Source organism: Buceros rhinoceros, unplaced genomic scaffold, assembly GCF_000710305.1.
Source record: "Buceros rhinoceros silvestris isolate BGI_N320 unplaced genomic scaffold, ASM71030v1 scaffold4361, whole genome shotgun sequence".
NCBI classification, from domain to species: Eukaryota; Metazoa; Chordata; class Aves; order Bucerotiformes; family Bucerotidae; genus Buceros; species Buceros rhinoceros.
In genome coordinates this window covers 3,896-29,642 of record NW_010393610.1, presented here as the reverse complement: position 1 = coordinate 29,642, position 25,747 = coordinate 3,896, and the positions used below count along the sequence as shown (strand labels likewise).

Below are 25,747 nucleotides of genomic sequence, written 5' to 3'. Positions count from 1 at the left end.
ATAGTGAAAAACTGAAATATAGTACGGAAAAATTAAAAGGAATCTTACAACTGAGATGCAGAACATGCATTTTATGCTTTCAAGCATAATAAACCCAAAAGAGACTACTTTTAAGTTCCATGTTTTCCAAGGATTTAGCACATACATTATTTGACTTAAAACTTTTAAGACGTCCATGGCTGCAGATTTTCAACAGAAAGATATGTAAAATGTCATGAGCGTTAAGTGTAATAACTTCATTATTTGATTAAAAACTGAACTGAGGGGGGGTTGTCTTCTTAAACGGCCACTTTTGGTTGAGTTTCCAAATGACTGCCAACTGCCTCTTCCTTATTCCTTAGTTATCTTTCTCCTCACCATGTTATTTTTGCTTCCCGACACTCCAGAAAGCCTTCGGAAAATATCAGCTTGGACCTTGAGTCTCTGGACAAACACTGCTTAAAACCAGCAGGTTGCCAAAGCACCCACGGTGGGTCATTTTTACTAAATAATGATTAATAAGCGAGATAAAGAGAAGAGAAGAAGAAGATAAAGAGAAGAAAAGCAAGAGAAGAGGACTCAGTCACCTGAACGAAATACCTTTCTTTCTCTATATGTTCACTTGGAGCTCATCCTCATGATTTTTAAAGCCATGCAGGTCAGAAATACTCTACTCGAAGTTAATGAAATAAAAACCGGTTCAATCTCTTAGGGGTGAGAGCTGCACTTAATGCCACTTTTCTACATCTTCACCCAAGTACCTCCCAGAATACAGCAACTTCACACACCACTGAACAGCAGCTGTTAAGTGACTTTAAAGCTCTCAGGCCAATAACTCAGTTCTCCCTGTGTCTAACACTGTTTTCTCCATAGTGTCTGTTACCGAATAATTACACACAAGAGTCATGAAATACCAGAACTAACTGCAAGACTGAACAACAGTTCAGGATTTCAAATTATCTACCCAGGCTGTATCACACACAGTGCTATGCTGAACTCAAGTTACCATAGACTTGATTCTATCAAGGGCTAAGCATTAAATGAGAAAGAAAAAAAATTAAGCATTGATTGGTATTTGCTATGAGTTACAACTTTAAAGGTTTGGGAGGGGGGGTTGTTTGCTCAGGTTTGGTTTTTTTGGTTTTTTTTTTTTTTTTGCAAGACAGGGGCTAATTGTTGCATAGGTGATACCAGGGATAGCTCTGCTTTAGAAAAAAAAAAAAAATTATGTCCCTTTCATGGTCTTCCTGAAATGCAAAGCTAAGTTTGCCCACCATATCTATTCAGGAAGGGCTTCTTCCTCTAGGGGAGAAAAGAAGAGAAGGGGAGAAAATTACACACTTTCAGAGTTAGAATAACAACAAGATTTTCTGTACAGAGCTTTCTATTTTCCTTATTACCACAAAAATGATTTGTGTTCTAGGGAACTGAAACATGATTAACCTTAGTGAACTAGATCACTGCCTGGTCTTGAGCAGGTAATTTGTTAACAAGAACTGTCTTTTACATGATTGAAGACAATGGACCATGAACCAGCCACAGGTTCACAAACTGGGGCAAAGCCGCTCTGATGATTCACAACCACTTCATCTTCCCGCTGCCTGCCCTGAGATACTCCTGGGAGACGGTGGCCAGGGCCACCATCCAGGCAGAAGTAAACATTATCAACTGCTGTAACAGATAAAACGGTAAGAAAAGGAAGAGTTCCCAACCTTTGGTTTGGATTCACCAAGGCGAGCTTCCCACCCATACTGCTCCGATGTCTATTAGTCTGCCTGAAATCCACAAACAGAAGGGACAAAACCTACGTCTTTAGAATTCATTACTGTATTCAAACACAGCGAGACATTTTCTACCCAGTAATTCACATTAGACTGATTTATTAAGACTACTAAATAAAAAGGAAATGAAAATATGAATTACTTGACTTTCACTAAAATAAGATCCACCACAGTGCCTTGAGCAACAATCCACCTAAAAAACGAGTGTTCACTTGTATTAATAGTGCAATCTGCCAGTTTGTTGGTGCCATTTCTTAGGCAGAGATACATTTAAGTGACCTTTAGCCAATATACGAATTACTTACAGGGTTATGAAAACCCGTCCTAAATCACAGTCCTACCAAATACATTGATATTCTTGTAAAATAATTTCCTAAGTCATTGTAAAACCCGTGTTACCTATCGACTGTCCTCGGAGCTCTAAGGCTCTCATATACACTCATATACAAGTTGTTCCACGGAGATAAGCAAGACATTTGTAAGATGATTAATGCTGAACAGTTAAGCATTTTCTGTAAGGAGTTCAATAAATTGTCTAATATTAAAAAATCTGAAATGTCTCCCCAGGCATTTTTCTCTGAGAACATAAGACCACATATTCAATTGTGGAAAGAGGATATTTAATTCCTAAATACTAGCTTATTCGAATTTATTCAGACTCAGCAGATTAGAATATTCATTAATTTGGGGGAGGGGAAGGTTAAAAAAGATGTGATGCCAAATAAGCATTTCATTCTGCATCAGCTCAGCTGACAGCGTTGCAACAGAGGTTACTTCCAACAGAAGACTGATGATATTGCCACTCAGCTGGCAACAGATTATAAAAAGTCATCTTTTTCCCGACATTTCCAAGTGCTTCTCCCTCTTCCCTTTTCTCAGTCTTCACATTTTCTACATCTCACAGAGGCAATCCTCTCCTGCCTCCCTACCCCGCACCCCGATGCACACCGGCACCCCCCCTCAATAACTGCAAGCAAACCCAAGCCTTGCCCTCCCATTCCCCCCGCTGCCAGCAATCCATGCTGCCACTTCCAGATGAGCGCTCACGGATCACTCCAGGAGGCCTTGTGCCGCCTTTGTGCCAAGTGCCGATACCCCCAAGGAACGCTGGTATTGTTACTGACTGGTAGCACCGAGTGCAGTTTATCCGTACAAATCGAGGCTGGGGACTTGCATCGTCAAGAACTCCGCTCCTCCCCCAAGCTGCGGGCATGAATCCGTACAATCCCCCAAATTTCTAGTCAAGGACACAAGGAAGTCAATTCCGCACTGATTAAGTGGCTCAATGATTCTCCAAGGAAAGAAGAGAGAGTTCCCTGACCCTCTGTTACCAGGTTAAAAATACATAAAGAGAGTTTGACACACTGTATTACATCTCTGAAACACAGAAGCTATTGCTTGCGTCTGACAATTTATAGTCTCTGCTCTTTGTACAACACTAAGGAAGATGCACATAACACTTTGCAGCATCCACATTGTATGAACACACAGATGACTGCACCTGCATTCTTCATTTGTATTCTCTTCACATACAGAATCACAGAATCATCTGCTTGGAAGAAACCCTTAAGATCACCAAGTCCAACCCTTCGTCCTGCGCTGCCAGGGTCCCTAAGCCATGCCCATCAGCGTGGTTTTGTTTGTTATTTTCTGGGAAGCAGTAAGAATTATACAGTATTTCAGACTGGTAACTTTAACTGGCAATGGGGAATATTCCAAACCAAAACAACCATCAGCTTTTCTTGTGTTTCTCTCACAGTGTATTTTATCAGGACAGAGTGGTCAGTATTAGCACAACTAGTTAACGCAAGACATTTCACACCAGCATTTTAGTAACACTGGAAACTGTCATTTTTACAGCCTTCTCAGTTAGGAAGCTCTAACTGTGCCCAGTGGACTTCAGGTAAAGCCTGGAGGCCTTCGACACACACCACACTCACAGCTTAGCTGATAAACGTACTGATCAAGACAGCAGCTCTCTCACCTCTGTGCAAACAAGGGTGAGAAGCTTTTTGCTAGAGAGAAAATATTAGTAAAGCAACACACGTTACCTCGTGGTGACATCCAGAACCCCTTCAAAGGGAACCCTACACTATTAAACTAAAAGTTTTTGATGAATTGATGAATCATTATGGCTACATTCCCCTCCAGGACTCCCGTTCTTGGCAGCCCCGGCCACCCCATGCCCGGGTCTGTGAGGTCCGGAGGTGGAGCAGCGACTCTTTCACGGGCACCCCCTTGCCGTGGGGAAGGAGCTTGCGTGCCCTTGTGAGGTTGAGAGCTGTGCTGGGGGTGGCATGTGCCTCCGGTGGGGTCTCCCAGGCCAGACAGGTCTCGGCTGAAGGGTCAGACACAGTGTGTCCACGGGCAGGATGGGCTCACTAGCCTTCGGGCACCATCCTAGGAGAAGGACAACTCTGACTCCAAACCCGGGCAGATGGAGCTCGTTTAGCCCTGTAAGGCTCATCCATCATCTAAGAGAAGGACACTCTAACCAAACCTACGACCGGAGGACTTCGCTGTCACCGTCCAAGCTCACCAGGCCCTGGCAGATGAACCTCAGGTGTAAAGGGTGGAGCCAGTTCTGCGCACGCTGGTGCCTCACCTAAAAAACCCACCGCGCAGCCCCGAAGGGTGCACTCATCGCTTGCAGTGAGCGTGGGAAAAGCCCTTCCCAGATCTTCGCTCGAAGCCAAGCCGTGAATGAATGATGGTTACATTGGTTGTCCTTGTGCTTTCTTGAGAAACGTGTGAGGTTAGAATACAAACTGCAAATTGGAAATTAGCTAAGTGACACCCATGCTGTTCAGAAATGCCTACACTGCTGCCAACACACAGTACTGAAACAGCAGGAAGAATTGCACAGCCATTCCAACATCATTTCTTGCTGCTGCTGCTGCTTCAGATGCTTTGCCAGTACAACAACGGCTGTGACAAAACACTAATGAACACAAATCCATCATAAAGTACTTACTTCTACGTCAGTAAAATGCAGAAAACAATGGAGTTATCCAACCACAAGTGAAGCAAAGCAAGAAACACTCTAGAAAAGTGCGTTTTGCTGAAGGTACTATCAAAACCTTGTAATTAGTCAGATGGAGTATGTCATGTCCAGTCTCCTATTTGCAGGATCTCACCATTCTCCCTCTCTTCTTGCCTTTCCACGGATAGCTACAAGTGCCTACAGATGCTCCCTTTGATCAGCGAGCGAACAGGGAGAGGCAGTGACTCGCTTCAGGAGTTCGCAGAATTTCCTAAGCCACCCCTTGAGGGCTAATGCAACACAAAGATGTACAGAATACAGGGCGAATGGGATCTTCTGACCCTCCTCTTGGACACAATACAGAACACCAGCTCAGCTGAACGCCCGTCAACTCAACTAAAGCCAGCACAAACAGGAAGAAACCCCCTAGCGTGGATTTGAAAACCACGGTGAAGCTGAAGAGTAAATCCTCTGCAGAAAATAATTCTGATCAAATGGTCACAGGAGCTAAACAGGTTTGTACAACCAAAATGTTGTGCCTCAAACCTTCTCCCCAAGAAAGGGCAAACTACACGAGGAAACGAACTCCATCAAAATTTATATTGCTCAACTCTAGAGATTTGCACTAATTTGCCTAATTGACGCTTCTTACTCGTTTGCAACGCTGTACATATATCTGAAGGTTCATGCTCTGTAAAAAATATACTCCTTCTCTACCACCAGATGATGTTGCAGAGTCCAAGCAGACAGGGCAAAATGTCCACGCTTGATATGAAAATGAAATATAAGCAGCACTGAGTAGCCTTCTTGGAGTTTAGCCTTCCTGAGTATCACTTTGGTGAAAGCATTTTTATTGACAACGCTGGTAAAATAGGAACTGTGTTAACAGTTCGCCCAGGGGAATCTAACTATTAAAAGCCGATAGTAAAACCTGTATTATGAAATCATTGTTAAAAATGGTTCAGTTCATACATATACGCAGAAAGTCATAATAATGGGGGTTGATCTGCAAGTTTAAAATAAATCTAACTTTCCCTTTTATTTACAAGACGTTCACCTTCATTTTTAAAAGCCACTGATAAAGAGCAACAGTGGATAGTTTACGCAGTTGGCACACGTGAAATAACCTCTGATGTCTTCTCCAGGGGTACAAAAAGTGTTTTACTAACTGACGGGAAAAACTAAGACTCGAGGCTGATCATTAAAAAGGGACCTAGTTTCTAAGCTCAGCACCGTAATTGTCAATCAGCTTTTAGCACCTTACTTGGTTGTTCAACACAATCCGTGGTTGTTGCGTTAAGTTTTCTGCTGGGTCCAATGCTTATGCAGTTTATTAAAGTGAAAACTGTAAAATTCAAATATCTCGACAGATCATGTTGTTAACAGAGCAGGTTGTCAAAAAAAACCCCCCACAATTCCTTTCGTTTATTTTTAAAATCAAGCAACCTTTGAGGGGGAAAAATACTTGAAAGAGCAGCAAGATAGCATAATGAATCAGAGCAAAGAGGAAAATAGAGACTATTTTATCAATGATGTCTTCCAGGAGCCGCAGGTCCAAAGAAGAATTGAATTTCAACAGTATCTGATCACTGGGCTTACTAAATTGCTTTTTCTGTATCTGACATGCTTTGTAGGAAATGTCTTCAACAGATTATATGTGCTGGAGACTAACCGAAATGCATTATGCAATGGGCCTCCTGCCTTGGCACGCAGGATAATCTCCTGTGCAATTCAGGCAAAAGCGAGAATTCAGTCTGGAGGTTCTGCTTGTTCCAATGTGATAACTGATTAAAGAACATTTTTGACATTTCCCTTTTTTCAGTACAAACTGTGAAGTCTACCTCCTTGATTATCCTTCAAATTCTGGATGGCAGGTTTATTATCATCATAATTTCTGTTCAGGATTCAGAATGAGACAAGAGAGCAGCTGCAGAAAAGCAAGTTGTAAAACTCAAAGCAAACGCACCTTCTTCTGCTTGAAACAGATTCACAAAAAATAGACAATATTTAAAAAACAGGGTAAGACTACCGTAAGTACTTAAAGTTGTTTGGGTTTGTTGTTTTTTTTTTTTTTTTCATTTCTAAGAGTAATTTCATTACAATTCAAAAGTCTGTGAAATACTAAAGCCAGGGTTTGTTGGGGTTTTTTGGGTTTTTTTTTTCCTTTTAAATGCATATTACTCTCAGGAGAAAAAGGAACAGAGTTGTCAGCTGTGTCAATGGCTGCTAATTTCAGCTGAGTTTGGAAATACTTAGTCTTACTTGATGCTGTTAAGAAGAGGCTGATGGCTCCTCTAGACCTTTAGAAATACGCCACAACATAATATCCCAGAAAAAGCACAAGAACTTATGATCAAAGGTACGATCAAAAGCAAGGCAGAGCCTGAATAAAGACAGTACCTTTAAACCTGAAAAAAATTACAAAGAAACACAGAAAGGTCTATAGAAGTAAAAAGTGTGCGTAGGATCAACTGCCCACTGTCTGTTGCAAGCCAGCAGCTCAGAAACGTCTGAAAAAACTACCTGTTGGCAGGCTCAAAACGCACAGAACAACGAGGATCTTCATCCAAATACAGCCGTACCACGGCGCTTCTTGCTACAGGCACTGTAGGTGCTAAAGGTTTATCTTGGCTCCGGAATCAGACAGGTTCACAGAACAAAAATAATTATCTACTATCAAGACAGAGCTTCTGCTTGCAACATGGGAGAACCCTTTGGGGAAGTATAACCAGCGCTGCTGGCGGGACCTTTCTTAAATTCATCTGTATGAATTAGGGGGAAAAAAATCAGTACCAAAACAGTAATTAATTTAAAATTTAAAAAAAAGGAAACACAGAAATAAATAGGTCAGGTTTTTACCCAGATCCTTTGTCTCTCGACTGATTCATTTTACACATAGATTTTACTAGGATAATGATGTTGGTTTGTTTCCTTATTTACACATTTAGTAGCTTCCTTCAGAGAAATTTGCTTTGGCAGAGCTATTTTCTCTTTGACAATAGCTCCACTTCACGCCGTAGTGCACACAGTTTTATAGAATAGAAAACAGAAATGCACATTGTGAAAGTGGCTTTTTTCGTCTTGGCAGATGTCCAAGACAGCAATTAAATCACAGTAGTCGATTGTGTATTCAAGATATGGACCAGAACTCAGAATGAGACAGGGATGGTCCTTCCTCAGGCACTCTTTCATCTCCCGAAGCTCTAGTTTTTGAGGAGAGAAAGGCTCAATCGCAATCCCTTAGCGGCATCACAGAAAGCTGTGTGTTCTCACACAGGATACTAAAGTCTTCCTTGTTATGGGGGCGGAGGGGGTTCTTCTTTCTAACAAACTTTAAAATGAGATCTGGAGAATACAATAGGATGAAACAGCAAGATCTTTTCAACTAAGAGGAGGGTGTTTGGTACCTTTTGTACTTTGTAAATTCATCAGAACTTTGGCATTGGTTCTGCCATGCACCACGAAGATGGTTTATGGGAGGGAACCTGTACCTCTGCACACATCGAACCCACCCAGGCACCCTGGTGATCTCACCCAAACACTCTCCACGTTTGACTTATGTGGCTGATGTGCCAGACCAGAACTTGAACCAGAGCAGATCGTCTTCATTTCTGAAAAGAAATGACTTCTAATTACAGCCTCACAGTTACTTCTTCCAAGCAAAATCAAGACCCTTTTTCTTCCTAACTTCTGACAAAGCTGTAAGAATTGAATATTTTCCCATTAGTGTTCCCAGTAAGTTACTAACCATCATGATAAATATCAGGCAATTAATGGAACATTTCCATATTTGGAAAAAAAAAGAAGAAAAAGCGTATGATAAAATCAGTCATTTTTACCAGTTTATTCCCCACTTAGTCTTGCTAATTAAAGAAATCAGATTTGAGGTTAGCTCTCTAAAATTTCACTTTACAGCTTGATAAATACATAGAAAATGGGCCGGTTTTCACCTTCAGCCAATTCCCAGCCCAGTCTGCATCTCTGGTGAACTGCCACAGTTCTGGCCTCTCCTGACCCAGCAAGGGAGCCCCACAGCCACCATGTATCAAAGAGCAGTTGATGACTCAGTCTTAGCAAGAAACAGAACGTGTTCCTCTCACTCCAAACACAACTTCAAAGATGATCTCTAATGGTATTTTACTTTTCCTGTTTCATTTTTTACCATGTATTGTCCAAAGCTTCTCAAGTTTTCAGTCAAGTTTGATCCTTTTTCCGTTAAAAACTCCATTTGTGCATTTTAAGAAAGATTAGTATTAGTGAAAACTTAAAGCATGTAAAAACCATGCTCAGCCAATTCTCTTTTCACTTGCTAAAAAAAAGATCATGTGTCTTCCTGTTTTATGTTTCAATGAAATTCACTGTTCTCCTCCCCCTTCCTGACATGTACCAAACACACAAGGCAAGATCCCTACCACAGTAGTCCCACATTCAAAGCAAGCATCCCGTACTCCGAGTGAATTGTGACGCATCACTTTATTCGTAACCACAGACATCAACTCTATTTCTGCAATGCAGCTCGGTTAGAACCACCATCAGGAGAGTATGTGTCAGACGGTGTTCACTTATTCTGCAGCCTTGCTGTAATTTTCTCAGCCAGCGTTTTCAATAACTGAAACACCTGCTTTCTTTAAATACTTATTACATTTTGTAAGTTAAAAGCACAGTTTTGTTTGCTCTTGAAGTGAAAAGCAGCCAACTTAATTTCTCCTCTATCTGAAATGCATCTGTATTTAAAACCAGAAGTTAATCTCAGATACCAAACAGTGTCTGTCCTGCCTGATCAATGTGTCAAGCAAGTGAAGTGCTTGCCTGCCTGCTAAGACAGATGACAGAAAACAATTCTCAGGTTCGTTTATTCACATACTAAAGTTACTGAGAATTCTTTTTAATTAGTTGTGGCACCTTGGTCCACTCCCAAATACATAAAAATTGATTACCTGTGACATCACGCCTTTGTAATTTTAACCTTTTCATGCCTCACTATTTTTCAGTGACATTTCCTTTTAAAAAAAGGCTCTACTTATCAAGAGACTGCATATTGGAAACAGACAATCAATCATAAAAACAGAAAAGAAAACAGAAGACTTAAAACACCTTTTATGACTTACCACGCACTAGCAGATAATCAATAGCTTATCAAAGCTGTCCATTGTGACTTTGCTGAGTCACTTCCATAGAGCTCATCAAAATCACCAAGAGCAAGTTATTAGAAAGCCTGTGCTAGTAAATTTATTGTGAACACTACTGCTTCTTTAACATTGTCCATTACCTCGAACTTAGCATCAATCTGGTGACCTCTGTATGGCTGCAATTAGAGTGAGAAGAGTGAAAAAATGTAGATGAAAAGTTTATCTATAAACTTTGAAGCAGAAACTGCACCCCAGAGAGGATTTTATCACTGCGTTTGAATTCCTTTCCAGCTTCCAAAGTAATTCAAGATTGTCTATCAGTTTATCATGCATCTACGCTTAAATTTAATTAGAAAAATTGCTATCTGCTGCTCAACTATACTGCAAATAACTTGGCCATAATGATTTGCCTTTTTCAATAATAAAAAAAACAACCACACCAACAACTGCGTATGTGTCATGGAAATCAATTTTCATTTTCCCTTTCCTGATGCAAGTTTCAGGTTTCAGTTAAATTGCTAATGAAAAATTAATACCTGAAAAGTGAGTCCATTTGCTCATCTTTCAGCCAGTGGCAAAAGGACTATTCAAAGCCTCAGACCTGAGAGAGATTCTTTTCTAATTTACTGAACATGCAACAACTCCAGAAAGTTGGGAAACTTTCCTCGATTTCGGAAACAGCCCTGATTTTTAAAGCATTTCTGTGGTCAGTTCTTGTAGTATGGCTGAAGTGACACCACTGCCCTGCCTCCCAAACCATTTGTGGCTGGAAAACACACAGGAACTCGCTCATCTGACAGCTCAAAAGTTGACAACACCTGCTATCTTTCACCAAAGACTTTTATTCTCCTTAACACAGTTGCCAGGCTGTTCTAAACAGAATATTCTAAGATATATACAGATAAGAAAGTACATAAACCTTTTAGCTATAAATAATGATTTGCCGCTGCAATTTTCTCTAACGTTTTCTCAGATACAGTAGTATTTGTGAAAAAAACTGAAATGATTGGGGCATTAAATATGAGAATGAGTTCATAGAGAAAGCTGGACAACACATGCATACAGTCAAAACAAGAAGTTGGCAGCCGGGACTATACTGTACAAGAGACCTGATTTTCTGTGCTCTGGAGTTACTACATTCATCAGAGAATGGCTGCAGAAGTGGTAAACAAAATACAAGCTTTCACCTTTAATAATTTGTTGTGTACACTGTATAGAAACTCTGAAATCAATCTTCTCAACTAAACATTTATTGAAAACCAAAGCACGCTCAGGCATACTTCTCTTTCCTGTCGAGCCCCAAATCCATGAGATACAAAGAACATGAGTTTATTATTGGTAAATATAAGTCGGATTCTCAGGCAACATGAACATAGTTTAAGTCAAAGATGAACTCAGCACAGTTAATAAGGAATTTGCTGCGTTCCCGCGTATTGATTACTGAGAAGCGCACACCTGCATTCAAAGCTAAGATCAGCTGCTAGCATAGGAAGGGATAAAGAAACAGCTGAAGGTCAAAAAAAAAACCCAAAACCCAACAAACAGACCAAAAACTCCCACCAAACCCAAAAAACTTCTACACAAGAGAGAGACAGAGCGTATCCCCTGAGCTAGGCAGTGCGCCAGGTCTCTCTGAAGAGCCAACCTACCTCTCTGGAGCACCCCGGCACACCTCCCCTGTCAGTGTCAGCCTCAGTGCCAGGTACCACTGCAGAGCTGGATGCCGCCTATTCAAAATGCAAAGTCACTTCTTCCCTTACTAAAAATACTTGTAAAAAGAGAAACATGCAATTCTCCTAATGATGGAACCTCATTTTTCTCTGGAAGCCACAAACACAAGCCACACTTTAAACGCTCAATTATGCCAGCAGACATAATTGTGCTCAACCACGGTCTAATTCCAGGATGAAGGGTAAATGCCGTCCCCTAAAGAGTATTCAGCATCAGTCTCAAAAATTTGACAGCATCTATTTTGTTGCAAAAGGAATAATTAAAACCACATTAAATCTCAAATAATTTCCTGATGCTTGATGCAAGTATATCACAAGCATGGCTTATAAGTCTATATAGGCAGAGTAAGCCAAAGGCGGGCAAACCTCTTCTATCATGTTTCAATAAGACTCTGAATCCTAGTAAAAATAAAGCAAAGGAAAAAAAGGCATATTGAGATACAACTGCTTCAGAAACTAACAACTTCCTAAATTAGCCATGAACATTTGCAGTTAAATGTACCATATCTAACCAAGAAAAAAAAATGATTTGTATGGCAATCTAACTTGCTTTTTTAGTTTCAGGCAGTTTGGCTGTCAGTAAATTCAGCCCAATGCACCCTTGACATGAAGTCATGCTTTCACGGAAAGGCAAGAAAGAAACCACTTTCATCAGGGCTAAGCACTTTCCTGCTTGTCTATGGGCTTTTACCCTGCACACAGGTAAAAGAGAACGTTTCCTCAGATGTTGATAGATGTTATTACAGTTGCGTTAACCACACACATTCACTTCAACTCAGAGCAAAGTTTTAATCTGCCAGATTATGAAGACTGTGTGTTTCAGAGCCACACAAACCTTACTTAGCATCTATATGGAAGCTCAGGCTGAACTAGCAGACTGCATTCTCCTGAAGAAAATAAAGTCAAAGGATTTGCAAATATGTTCAGAGGCAGAACTTCAAACATCGTCTTTGAATGCTGTTTTATGCTTTATGCTCTCTTAGGTACCTTTTTGCAAGATAATTTTTGCAATGAGTATTAGAGGACTCAGATTTCTTTCTTTCCTCCGGGTCTGGGAACTTGTAAGGTAGTTTACCCCATCACTGCCACAGGCGCTGAAGCAGACTCAACACGTACCACTTCACAAGCACGTTACTGCCCAGGGAAGCAGTGCATAATCCAAGGTTATGGACTACAGGCTGTTGATTTAGTTTCGGCTGTAGTAGCAAGGCAGTTTTGCTCTCACTTACCAGGCACCTACCACAGGATTAAGAGTTCAGAAGAGCTAAGGTGCTATAAAAACATCCAAAGTTTTTTCTTTTACAATGAACTATGAGTTTCTGCCTCCTCTACAAAGGTGCAAGAGCACTTCACAAGCATTTGATATCAGAGACACTGGTGTTTATACGACCTTAGGTGTGATCCTAGACCTAATAAGGCCACCACAGCAATTAATTACAGAAGCTCATTGGTAGGACTGCAGAATGGACACTAACAAAACCCACTGAAGAAGGTCGTGCCTTGTAGCAAAGCTCAGTTGATTATAGGCAGCACCCAGGAAGGTACTTTCACTCTATATGCACAGCCACAGAGGACCACCAGATTCCTGCGGTGCTGCTCGGGAGATCTGCAGCTTTGGGGGAATTTACACCCTCCGTGCAAATGGAAGAAATGCAAATCAGGGTTTTACAAGTGTATAAACTGTAATTATACAGCACTCTGCTCAGCCTGGAGCAGATGTAATAATATTATTAATACTGCCATGAGTCAGACCAACTCTCAGAAAGCATAGCATAAACCTTGATATGGTTCTTCAGGAAAATAAATTGCTTCTCTGGTAACAAAGAGATCCATTAATTTGGATCTCTTCCATCTCTGCCCACCAAAGACCATAAACAAAGCACACGCTATACGGATCCTCCACTGCTAATGTACCCAGCTGCTTTAGAGCATCTAAGGGAAAGAAACTTGGAGAAGAAATATGACTTGTACCTCAGTAAATTCATGGATAGGTGCCAACTAAAAAAAAGTAATTGTACAGGATTGAACAAAAGTGTTATTCTTACCGGTTACATTAAATGCTTCAGGTGTCAGCTGAGCAGACATCTTCCCTGTAAAGCAGGACTACTTCTTGCAGCTACTGCTTCTGAATAGTTCATACTTACACTTTGTTCTAGATTCATTAATATTCCTTCTCATGTTCATTAAAAGATTAAAAAACAAATTAAAAAAAATACATTTTGGACTAAAAATAGTCCTTTAGCCTATGTAGTGGGTACCATTAAAAAACTCCAGCAAACAGCGTTCTGTTCTATTTGCTATACACGCCAGAGGGTCAGGTAAATTGTTCTGAGGCACGTACCGGTTACTGCCAGCTTCTCTATCACCTGACACCGCAGTTAAAAGTCTTACAGCATTATGGACTCAAATGGGTCTTGTCTAATGCAATGGTTTCATATCGTGCAGAGACCTCCAACCTATCTCTGAATGAGATCCTCTGCCCAGGCTGCTTTGCCTTTGTACCAGATCCAAGCACGGCTTAAGTCCGCTGTCAGCCCCTGGCTAGTCCAGATGGCTCTGACTTCTCTGCACTTTATCACACTGCTGTTTGCAGGACAAATGTAATACAGATGTTTACTAGCTGAATCTCTTAAGGTACCATCCATATCTCCTAATGTAATTAGCATTTAGAAGTCAATATCTGAAGTACCAAAGTAAAATTCTGAGTTCAAACATCTTTCCCCCACTAACATTTATTAAAACTGCTACAGTGCTACAAATACATAAACCAGCGAATAATTGGCAGTTTATCAACAGAACCAGTTTCTCTTTTCATGGATCAGTTTTTCCATGGTGCAGTTTCACGCACACAAAAAAACAAGCCAAAAAGCAAACAAAAAAGCTGACATCTGAACAGATTGTAGCTTATGAAGTTAAATGAATACATTTTGCAATTCAGCACCTAAGTGACTAGTCAGATATTTCCTAGCCTGGACACCCTCCTTGGTAGACACTGCTTTGTCTTCTAGCGCAGCATATGTGCCTGACCAAGGGCAGGAAAGGAGACAGAGCTGGATTCTTTTCATCTGTGAGAGCTGCACCAGGAAAATTGTAAGACTTACATTAAGATAACCAGATAAAAAGCAAGGTAATGACCCAGCACCGGTTTTTAATAATTTCTGCCTTGTCTGCCTCTGTACTGGGAACTCTATCAGATCTGTGCAGAGAAAATAGTGTCAAGCTCTGTCATCCGGGACAGTTTCGGCGCCCCAGTAACTCTGATGAGGCCACATACTCAGCTGGAGAGTAATTTGTGGTGGCTCAGTTTCCCTAAAATGACACTAAGCGCAAAACAAATTTATGTAACATTTGAAGTAAAAGCATTTATTGACAAAACACAAAACAGACAACACAGTTACAAAGGGTTATGAAATACCCAGGGGGGGTGGGGAGGGGGAGAGATGTATAAATCAATGCAACAAGGTTAAATATGGCACAATGGAACATCTCTTTCCTTTCACAACCGATTTGTTTCTGATACAAGCTGAATATCAAGGCTCCAGTCTTGCTACACCTCTCAACTCAGGCTGCAGTTGTAAGCCAGTAGAGAGAAATCACCTCCTTTGGAGCTGCAACGTGTGCTCCAAGACCCACTCTTCTCCTGGAAGTTTGTCAAGGGGTTCAGACAGGTTTATGCCACCTCCTCAAAACTTTTCCCAGCCCTCCCTTACCCGGAAGGCACACTAATCACACCAATCTCAATTACAAAAAGCCCTGTCTCACCTCTTTGAAATTTCACTGGTTAATTAATAAACCAGAGCCTGTACTCTTTATCTGTGCAGAAGCAATTGATCAACTGCTGTATATTAGATACATGATTTCAGCTGGTCCTAAAATGTGTAAAACAACTGGGAGAGATTTTGAAACTCGCTAAGAGCATCAACTGAATAAACCAATCAGGGTGGCAGCAGTGGTTGATGACCTGGCTCAGGCATATTCACAGCCAGACAAAGTGGGACACATACGGGATGTGAAAAGACTATGAGGTACAGGACAGCAAGACACATAAAGCAGAGAGTAGCAGGAGCCTCCACGCGTACGGCCTCAACCATCCCCCTCTCCTGGTCAGAGGAATCAGGACAGAGACTGTGTCCTGCAATGAACAAGGGAAGTCATGATCTTAATGTCAATACTTAACAGTATCTTAATGTCAATGCTAATCGGGGAAACAAGGTGATTCAATTGGTTCTTCCTTTTTATGTTCTTAAATACATGAATCAAAGGTCATGTATCAATATTAACTAAGAAATTTTTCCGTTTCACCCACCGGAGATGCACATCTCCTTTACGCCAAGCAACAGCTGTCCTGCACGGAAGGGAAACTGGCACCATCTTGCATCAAGAAACAATGAAGCTCTCACCTACTACTCTTGTGATTCACTGTGTACATTCCAGCGTGAAATGAGCCTTACTGTGACCTTCACCCCCATTTTAAGTGGGGGATAATCCAACATACTTAGTACAAGCTTCTACATGGGAGACACACACATTACTCTTTCATGCCTCTAGACAGAAAGCCGATAACAGCAACAAATAATCTCTTCAAGGACTAGTGACTAATGCTTCCTCCCCCAGAAATCTTTCTCCTAATATCTACAACAATCCTGAATGGAATAACATGACAAGTCCCTTCTCAAAAGAGATTTTTCAGCTATTTTGAGAGAAAAACATGGACGGATCAGGAAAAACAATTCCACAATTTACCAAATTTCAGTGAGACTCGGCCCTTGCCGTGACTAAGCGGTTTCCCTTTGTATCAAGGCTGGAATTTCACCATCTATTCCTACATACGTCTTACCTTGGTTTTCTTTTGTTTAGCCCATGAAATGCGGCATAAAGCATATGTGACCCTTCTAGTAAGAGTTCTCAACTGTGCCAACAGAAAAAAGGAAACGGTTGCTTGCAAAACAAACATACAAAACATACAAAAATCCAGAGGACTTACAGGATCAGTCAGTTCTGGCAAGCTTGCTTGGTAGGTGAGAGGTCTACAGTCACGAGTATTATTCACCAAGACACAAGGAAGAAACATGGGTCCCAAATCGTCCCCATCGAGCACGTCCACTGTCAGGGTGGTTGTACTTGTCCTTCGCTCATTAAGATTCTGGGCTCGGTCCTGTGGAGGAAATGAATTACATTTGGTGAGACTTTCTGAACCAAGAATCTCTAAAAAAGCTTAAAGTTAAAGCTGAGGACAAAACACGTAAGCACCATAATTATCCAGGTTCTAGGAAATAGCTAATAACAAAAACTGCAGCCTCAGAGCTACAGCCTTAAAGGCTCAGAAATATGATCTTGAATTAAGAAATCCTGTGAGACACCTATCACTCAGAAATAATACAGTTTTGAGAAATTAATTCTCAGGAAATGCCTGAAATAAAGACATGTCTCAAATCCATAAAAATGCAGCATATTTAAAGATAAAAAGTCCCTTGTGCCTTACTTACACACTGAAATACACCTCTAGGCTGCCTGGCGTAGCTCTGCCAAATCCGGTCTGTAAGTAAAAAGACTTGTGCTCATGGAAGTGGAAAGCACAAGCAGTAACTACTTCTATTCTAACGGCAGTGGAAAGGTCCGGGACTGTAATGCTCCATTCACCCCCGCATGCCACAATTCAAAAGAGATTTAGCACCTCCCTTCCCCCTCGTCTCGCCGCCTCCCACGCACAAACCCCGCCAGATGACAAGATCTCCGAACCGTACGCCATGTGGAAAGCTGCTTTGTCTAGGAAACGAGTTACAGCGCTGATGCTTTAGAAGGTTGAAGAACACATCTGTCCACAACAAAGCAGCTACACTGCTTCATCTCAAAAAAGTCTCCAGGGTGCACGACAGGTTCTTCTCAAGGTATCTCATGGTTGGACTTTTCTCTTTTTTTTTTTTTTAATCTTTGGGTACACAAGACACCACTGAGTTCTGCAACTTCCTTGTTTCCTTTCTTTTTCAGATGGCACAGAATAAAGCTACACTTTCCCGACCTGCAGGAACCACCTGAATTCTTTTTATACACTCGATAATGTACACACTAGCAACAGTTCACCTTTTCTTTCTCCTGTTTTTATCATCATACTGAACAAACAGCACAACTATCCATTATTTTTGAAATAATGATATCCTACAGATGGAATATGGGCCTTTAGCTAAGTTTTGTCCTCCTAGGAGAGTATTGACAGAAAAAGTATTTTTTTTTTTAAAGCATTCATGATTTTTAATATCACCTGTGTGAGAAAAGCAGGACTTTGCTCTAAATCAGACTGGATATGTATTTATTTTCCTGTTTCGCAGTCCACTCAGATTTCGGAACCGCTTTACATTTACAGTTACTAAGCATGGGAATTTCTGAATTCATCCTTCTTCATGGTCTCTGATGAAAACCAATACCAGCTCAAGGAGCCACCTTCACCATCAACTAAACTTTTTTACATTCCTCCAATGTGTACCTCTGAGGAACACTGAATCAAGGCAGATACAGAGTAATTAATTTCAGGTAGTATCTTCAGGATGCAAGAACAATAAACTATCAGTGCTGATGTGATCTTGGAACAGGATGGAACAGAAGTCTGATTGCATAGTACGTAAGACAGAGCATTAAAAGCAGCCTTCAATATTCGGAAAAATAAAAGAAAAAAATGCGTAAAGCAAACTCCTAAAAGAGCTGGGCTATACCGATTGCTTAATTAGAGCCTTCCTTTGAGATCAAGATTCTCATCTGTGAGAACTCAAAGTTTTAGTAAGCTCTTCCTGTTCAAGAGATCAGCAAATTATGTCACCCAAGTAAAATTACTTGTTCTAACAGCCAGGAAGGATCTTTAGATATATCTAAGCGAAAAAGTCATTGCGACACCCCTGGAGCATATCTTCTACTGAAGGAATGCTGAACAAATACTTAGGAAAGTGGATTGTAAAAGGTATCTGCGATTCTGTATGAGAAAGATGACAGTAATACGAATGCGTGAGTTCAGGAGCAAGCTATCTAAAGTTGCTCCAGAGCATTCTCATTTTCCAACAAATGAAGTCGTATCACAACAGAGGAAAAGTTTTCATTTCAGCTATTATCAGAAGGACAAGAAGGGAAAAAAGCTTTCACAGCCCTCAAGGGCACCAGAAAACTTCTCTGATGACAGATATATTAGATAAAGTTTAAACATCACTCTTCTTCTTCGTTTGCGTTACCCAGTGCCAGCCACTCTGTAAAAACCTCTGTGTACGCTTGCAATATGATCTGAAAGAAAAATCACCTCTTTATAGAAAAAAGCATCTCAAAACTGAGGGATGCAACTAAATCACATCCATTAAACTCATCTGAGATCAAATTAACATCTCTAGACTTGTTAGAAAAAACAATGCACTCTTAGTGACACTGGAATGCACTTTTCTGCATGGGCTGAACTTCAAACTTACAACTTGTTCCTTGGCCCCAAAAGGTTGTCACACACACTGAGCAAGCTTTTTTAACCAGTGGTAATATATCGTGGAGGAGATATATGGTTGGAAGAGATTTTAAGATCAAGTCCAACCATTAACTGCCAGGTCATCAGCAAACCATGTCCCTCAGCACCACATTGACACATCTTTTAAATACCTTCAGGATGGGGATCCACCACCTCCCTGGGCAACCCCATTCAGTGCTTGACAACCCTCTCTGTAAAGAAATTTTTCCTAATATGCAACCTAAACCTCCCCTGGTGCATATTGAGATCATTTCCTCTTGTCCTACCATTTATTACTTGGGAGAAGAGACCAATCCCAACCTCACTAGAACCTCCTTTTGGGTAGTTGTAGAGAGTGGTAAGGTCTCCCCTCAGCCTCCTTTTCTCAAGACTAAAGATGACCCTTCACCAGCTTTGTTACCCTTCTCTGGACATGCTCCAGCAACTCCACGTCCTTCTTGAAGCGAGGAGCCCAAAACTGGACACAGTAGGTGTTGGCCACAGAAGTGTGGTCTCACCAGTGCCATATACAGGGGGGACAATCACCTCCCTCCTCCTGCTGGTCACACTGTTGCTGAGACAAGCCAGGATGCCATTGGCCTTCTTGCCCGCCTGGGCACGCTGCTGGCTCATGGTCACCCGGCTGCCGACCAGCCTCCCCCAGGTCCTTTTCTTTTCTGCTGGGCAGTTTCCAGCCACTCCTCCCCAAGCCTGTAACGCTGCAGGGGGTTGTTGTGACCCAAGGGCAGGACCTGGCACTTGGTCTGGTTGAACCTCATACCACTGGCCTCAGTCCATCGATCCAGCCTGCCCAGATCCCTCTGTAGAGCCTCCCCACCTTCAAGCAGATCGTCACACCTCCCTGACTTGGTGTCCTCTGCAAATTTGCTGAGGGTGCACTAAGCTTTCAATGACCTAGATAAATCATAAATCAGATCTTCAGGACAAGAATATTTTCAGACCTGATATTTCAGCGAAACTTTTATTTTTCCTGGAAAAATCTAAATCTGCAAACTAAATCCCACCACTAAATCAATGGCACAAATGGTCATTAAGTGAGATATACTTACATTTGCTTGAACAATGACAAAATAACGAGTCTTTTCTTCATAATTTAGTCTTTCTCGTAGAACTACTGCTCCAGACAGAGTGAGAGGAATATCAAAGGTCCTGTTGGAAGTCTGCAGAAGTTAAAACAGTATCATAGAATTGAACTTGTTTCAAAGTTAAAACACACTTCAGATAGGCCACACAGTGAGAGACTGGGCAGCATCCAAAATTGCAAACGCTTTCCAGATTAGTGATTTCAAATTTTCACTGTTTTCTCCCCATCCAATGTACTCCATAAGAATCCCGCAATAACCGGCATGTAACAGAATTCTCTTTGATTTATTGCATATACCTTGTTACTTCCAACCACAAACTAAAGTCTATCTCTCCTGAAGTCTATCTCTCTGCTGAATTTGCAGTGGCGAGTTCAGAAAACTTTTCCCTACTTGTCATCTGAAAGTTCAGGTCTTCATTTTACACAGTTTGGCTTGTCTTCATTTATTTTTTATCACTGTTGTAGAAAGTATCACGTATTAGAGATTAAGAAATCCACATCACTGTATTTATCTTCTTTTTATTCTGGCTTTCATGAGGGCAATGAAGTAGTAAACATCAACAGAGATGGAGAACATCAACACTGCATACTTCGGTGCCAGCACACTAGTAAATTCTAATTTCAGGGTAAATCAGGATGGGTAGATCAGGTGAAATTAAATTTGTTCTGCATACTTGCTTAAACAGGTTCGGACCACAAAGTCGTGATGCGGCGTGGCAGCTGGGTACTGCTGGGGTGCACACATCTTTAAAGGATTCACTTGGACTAACGACCCATTTGCAAGCAGGGTTAAAGGCACAGACAGGTGTCTGACATGATACCGCGTTTCAGTTCTACTATCAAATTAATTGCATCAAAAAATCTCTCCATGCTTTTGCCTCTCCTCTTCCTTCCTTTGTTACAAACAAGTAAGCGGGTTGTGAACTATGCAAATAATGGGTAATAACTTCAAGAGCTCTACAAGATGATGTCACGTGTGCATGCACGCACATGCAAACACGCATTATCTGTGCCACTTCTAATTCACAAGAAAGATTCTCCTGACTGCCTTAGCACGCTCGACTCTGGTTTAACAGGCCAGAACCAGCTGGACGAGATGCTACAGCTGAGGACCAGCCAAGGCACTCTCAAAATAACTGCCTTTTCCTTGGCAGATCTTGGTGTGAGGATGAACTTAACTGGAACTCCACAATCTGTACTGTTAGGAAAGAGCAGGACAATTTCAGCAAAAATCTTTGACCTCTTTCCAAACTGCCTCTCCTGCTCCAACACAGCACAGAAATGCAATCATTTAAAGCTTTTCAGGAGTAAGTTTGTGCCACAGCTCCTAAACGTACCGCATCAGATCAGCTCGGTGATCCCTCTGCAAACTCTATTTCTGCTGCAACCCAAACTGTAATGAAACTCGAAGGCAATTAAGAGATGCATACCGTACCGTCAGATCTCGGCTGCATTTGCAATACTGAAATGAGCCAGCGCATGCGGGAAGTATCGAGACATTGCTTTGTCAACTGCTTACTCCAAGAGAGCAAAACTGGTTCTCCTTTCACTTCAAAATAGAGACAACAAAATGCCTTTGTACAGTAGTCTTCGTAACTTAGAATATTTGTTGGCCCATAGTCTTGAACATGGGCCAGCAAACTCAGAATGGGAAAAGCCACAGGACAACAACTCAATTTACTCCCCGGAGAGTTGGCAGTACGTGAAAAATCAGTACAGCAAAAGCATTCTGTGTATTCCCTAACTCCAAATGTTTCATTTTGAATCCTCACCAAACACAGTAGAAGGAATCTCAGTGAAGTAAGGAAGGAGACCACAACTTGTTTGGAGGATGCATTTGTCTTAATAACCTTCAGGTAAAAATAGAGATCGAACAATTCACTCCGTATTAGGAGAGAGAGTATTTTTGGCAAGTTAATTGAGTTGATTCTTAGCTTTTAACGGACAATAGAAGTTTGATGGCTTTCCTTTACATGATAGCTAGATCTCAGCCCTATGGCAAGAATGTTTCACATTCATTTTAATGGCTGGCTTTTATGCATCTTTCAATTAAACAACGTAATAAATAAAACTGCATTTCCAGAATAACAACTTTTCTTTTTACGGGGCTTTTTTCAAATGCCTAGATTACTCCTCAGTGTAACTCAGGAGCTATCATCAGTCTTCTTTTTCTAAGGCAGGGGACTATGTCATGCCCGTACTATGTCATCAGTGTCTTTGTGGGCATCTAAATCACGCAATATAGCCGGATTCCAGAAGCAGAAAAGCAGAAATGTTTCCCACTAAGCTGTACACATCATTTCTGAGCACAGTATAATTGTTTCCGAGGTTAAGGAAGAAAATTCACTTGTAGCAGATATTATGCAGTAACTTTCTGGCAAGTTGACAGCTGAGATGAAGCAGCTCACAGCGATGAGAAGTCATCTCTGTCAACCACATGCAAAATGCCTCACTAGGTGAAGCAGTGTTTTTCTGTGCATAAAGGCTATCTACAGATGAAAGGATCAGATTTATTACACCTGGAATAAAAAAAGCAGTGAGGCAAAGATGCAATAAAGCAAGTAACTCCTCCAAAGAAGTTGTTCCAAGGAGGAAAATCCCTTGCTGTTCCTCATAGTCACTGGGAGAACAATAACTGAGAAAGAGAGAAAAAGAAAATTTTAAAAAATGCTTAACTCTTCTTGTTGCAAAAGTATTTTCTGAAAGAGGTATTTTTGCAGTGCCAACATCTTTCACAGTCTTTACTGAAACAGAAGGAATTTTTTGAGCTGTTTCTGTTAAGTACTGTAAGCGTAAGAAAAAAGAGCAGAGAGAAAAATTCTAGGGTTTTTTTGTGAATTTGGAACTGCTTGTCCATTCCTTTCAGTCCTTCCTGCCTTCTGTTTGCTTTGCAACTGTATGTTGTAGTGGAATAGCATTTATTTATAACACATCATGCAAACAGTTAAAAGATGATGTTGGCATTACATTTTAGTACTCACTATCTCCATAGAAAATGGTTGCATTTGTTTATAAATTTAGGAGAGAAACACTTCAGTCATACATAACCAGCCACTCAAAGAACGGCTGAGAACGTAACACGATGAACCCTCACATAGCGTGCTACTAGTTCTACTCATTCAAATAATCTCACTTAAGTCAGTGTCATAACTCAAGAGACTACTCAAGCCTGCACAATCAATTCAATCTCTTAGAAACAACTGCAAACATTTAAAAATGAAATAATTCCAAATATACACAACACACAAAGTCAGGAAATCTCCTGTCTCCTGAAAACCTACATCACAGTTCCACTACTGCCAAAAAGACATTGCCTCTTCTCGACACAATGCTCCCCAGAAAGGCCTGCGGATTAAGGTGCTGCAAAGTTACTCAGGAAACCATTTCTGTCCTCAAAAATATGTAGATATACTAAGTAAATATTATGCCTCAATATGCAGCTATGCCAAAGCCAACAATTACCCCAATAAAAAGTAAAAAAGTAGGCTCTTGTATCATTAGTTCATGCGGAATTACATCTTGATGCTGTTGTTATTTACAAAATTCTACCTCCTAAAATGGATAAGCAGATACTTAAACTCTTGTGGACTTCGGTGGAAGTAGGACTGAAGCCTTTGTGAGGTATACAGCTTAAATGGGGCAAACTGAATCAGAACTTGTGTGCCAACACCTGTAATCAAACTGAAAATCACATTTCTGCTTTCTCACGAAACCATTTCTGCTCCAATTCCCCTGAAGCAGAAGCAGAGAATTTCAGTGAGCGGTTACTAACTCCATATACTATCCTCTCTGCCCTGCCTTAACCTCCGCGTCGTCTTTGAGAAGAATACAAAATCAGGTTAGCCTGCTTAACAAATTATCACAAAGGCTGATCGACAGGAATAGCGCTCTTAGCCCATGGCAAAAGACAGCCTGGTTTGCAAAAAGGATCGCTAACATTACTTCGAATTTGCTACAAATACGTAGACGGATGCTTCACACAAATCGCCCGTGGTAAAAACCTTGTTATAATAGAGAAATCCACGCATCTGACCCTAAAGAGAATTTGTTCTAATGCTTTAAGCTTTTTATCTCCAAAAGGTGTTTGCAAAGATAATAGGTAGGAATCACTAGTGTTTTATTTCAATAACATATAACCCTCTTCCTTCAAAACAGTGATCGTTAACCAGAAATGACTCTGTGAGAAAAGTCAGAACGCCTCTTCTGAGAGTAACTTAGCCTTGCCTATGAACATTTCTCAAGCTGTGGGTCTACTAGGTACAAACGTGTAGGAGTACATACCACTACCTACCACAGATTGAAAGGCAGGCCAAAACCAAGAGGAAGTGTGTGAACCACACTGGAGAAGACGAGGGATTATTAGTGACTGATACCGAAGTAATCCAGCCACTAACACGGCAATGAAAAGGAAGGTAAATTCAGCGGTGTTTACAGGGCAAGAAGCACTCGTAGGCAGGGAGGATATTCTCTGTCATGGAATAAAGCCTTTCCTTACAAAGTCCAACCACAAACTCTTTTCACTTGCTGCTTCAAGATACGGGGGAAAAAAAAAAAGCTAAATGTGTTTACCTTGTCATTAGGATTGTACTGGATGACATATTCTATCTGGCCGTTCGGACCATCATCAATGTCAATAGCACCATTGTTTCCAGAAAATCCTGTAAAGATGGTAGTTCCAACCGGAGTTAACTGCAAGAACAGACACAGACAGGTACGCCTTAAAACCTTAAGGTATACAAGAAACAAAGAACTGTTTGCAAAGCTGCCTTTTCTTCTTTCCTCTTCTCCATAGCTCTGGTCTACAACGCAAGGTTGACATTCTCTCCTCCCCTTTGTTTGGCCTGGAACCTCATCCACCAGGACATGTTTAGACACAACGTTCTCGGACTCTCACTGATGCCAAGCGTCACACACAGAGTGAACCCAATTTCCATTTTTATTCCTTAGATTGCCTCTGTCAGGACAGAGCCCCATTTGTTGAAAAAGAAAATGAAGAAAAGTCTTAAAACTAAAAGAATTAATGAAATAAATATAAATAGAATGAAAGATAAAAACTACATTTTCCAGCTCCGGAAGGAAAACAAAGATGAGCTGCAAGAGTAAACAGAACTTGTTTAACAGTGTCTTTATGATAATGTGAATAGTGCCAGATAAATATTACTACATGCAAACACAGACACCCAGAGAGCTTTATGGTTTTAAACAAACACAAGAACGAAGCTGTTTCTCCAATATTTTGTTGGCAGCAATTGAATACCCGTAAAATTATACTTTGAAAATGAATCAATTTATAATTATCCTCGTGTAGATAAACAGCATGAAATCAAGACCCATTGAGATCAAGGATAGAAGTCCAAGTGACTTCTGAATTTCAATATTCTGAAAACTTCACAAGTAATCAACCCAAAAGAGAGAAACAAATGAACAAACAGCTCTGGATTCAACACAGACATTGCTTCTAGCCACACTTCTTGCTGCTGCTCTCTCACTCCAATTTTTGGCCCTTGAACTCACAGACTCTCTGACCCTTTCCCTTTCCTTCAGATTTTGCGTTAAGTCATTGCACATC

At 40.9% G+C, this 25,747-nt stretch overlaps 1 protein-coding gene across 1 annotated transcript in view; it reads right to left on the bottom strand.

The window, feature by feature from the left end:
- The window catches only part of LOC104501149 (protocadherin-15-like), a gene marked incomplete at both ends in the record, with an annotated part of 98,313 nt that extends 73,446 nt beyond the window's left edge, over nucleotides 1-24,867 (bottom strand). The window contains 3 exons of the mRNA XM_010144911.1: nucleotides 16,587-16,757; nucleotides 20,144-20,254; nucleotides 24,748-24,867. Of these exons, the coding sequence (XP_010143213.1) occupies nucleotides 16,587-16,757; nucleotides 20,144-20,254; nucleotides 24,748-24,867 (402 nt within the window). The remainder of the gene's footprint in view (nucleotides 1-16,586; nucleotides 16,758-20,143; nucleotides 20,255-24,747) is intronic.
- Nucleotides 24,868-25,747: the final 880 nt, after the last annotated feature.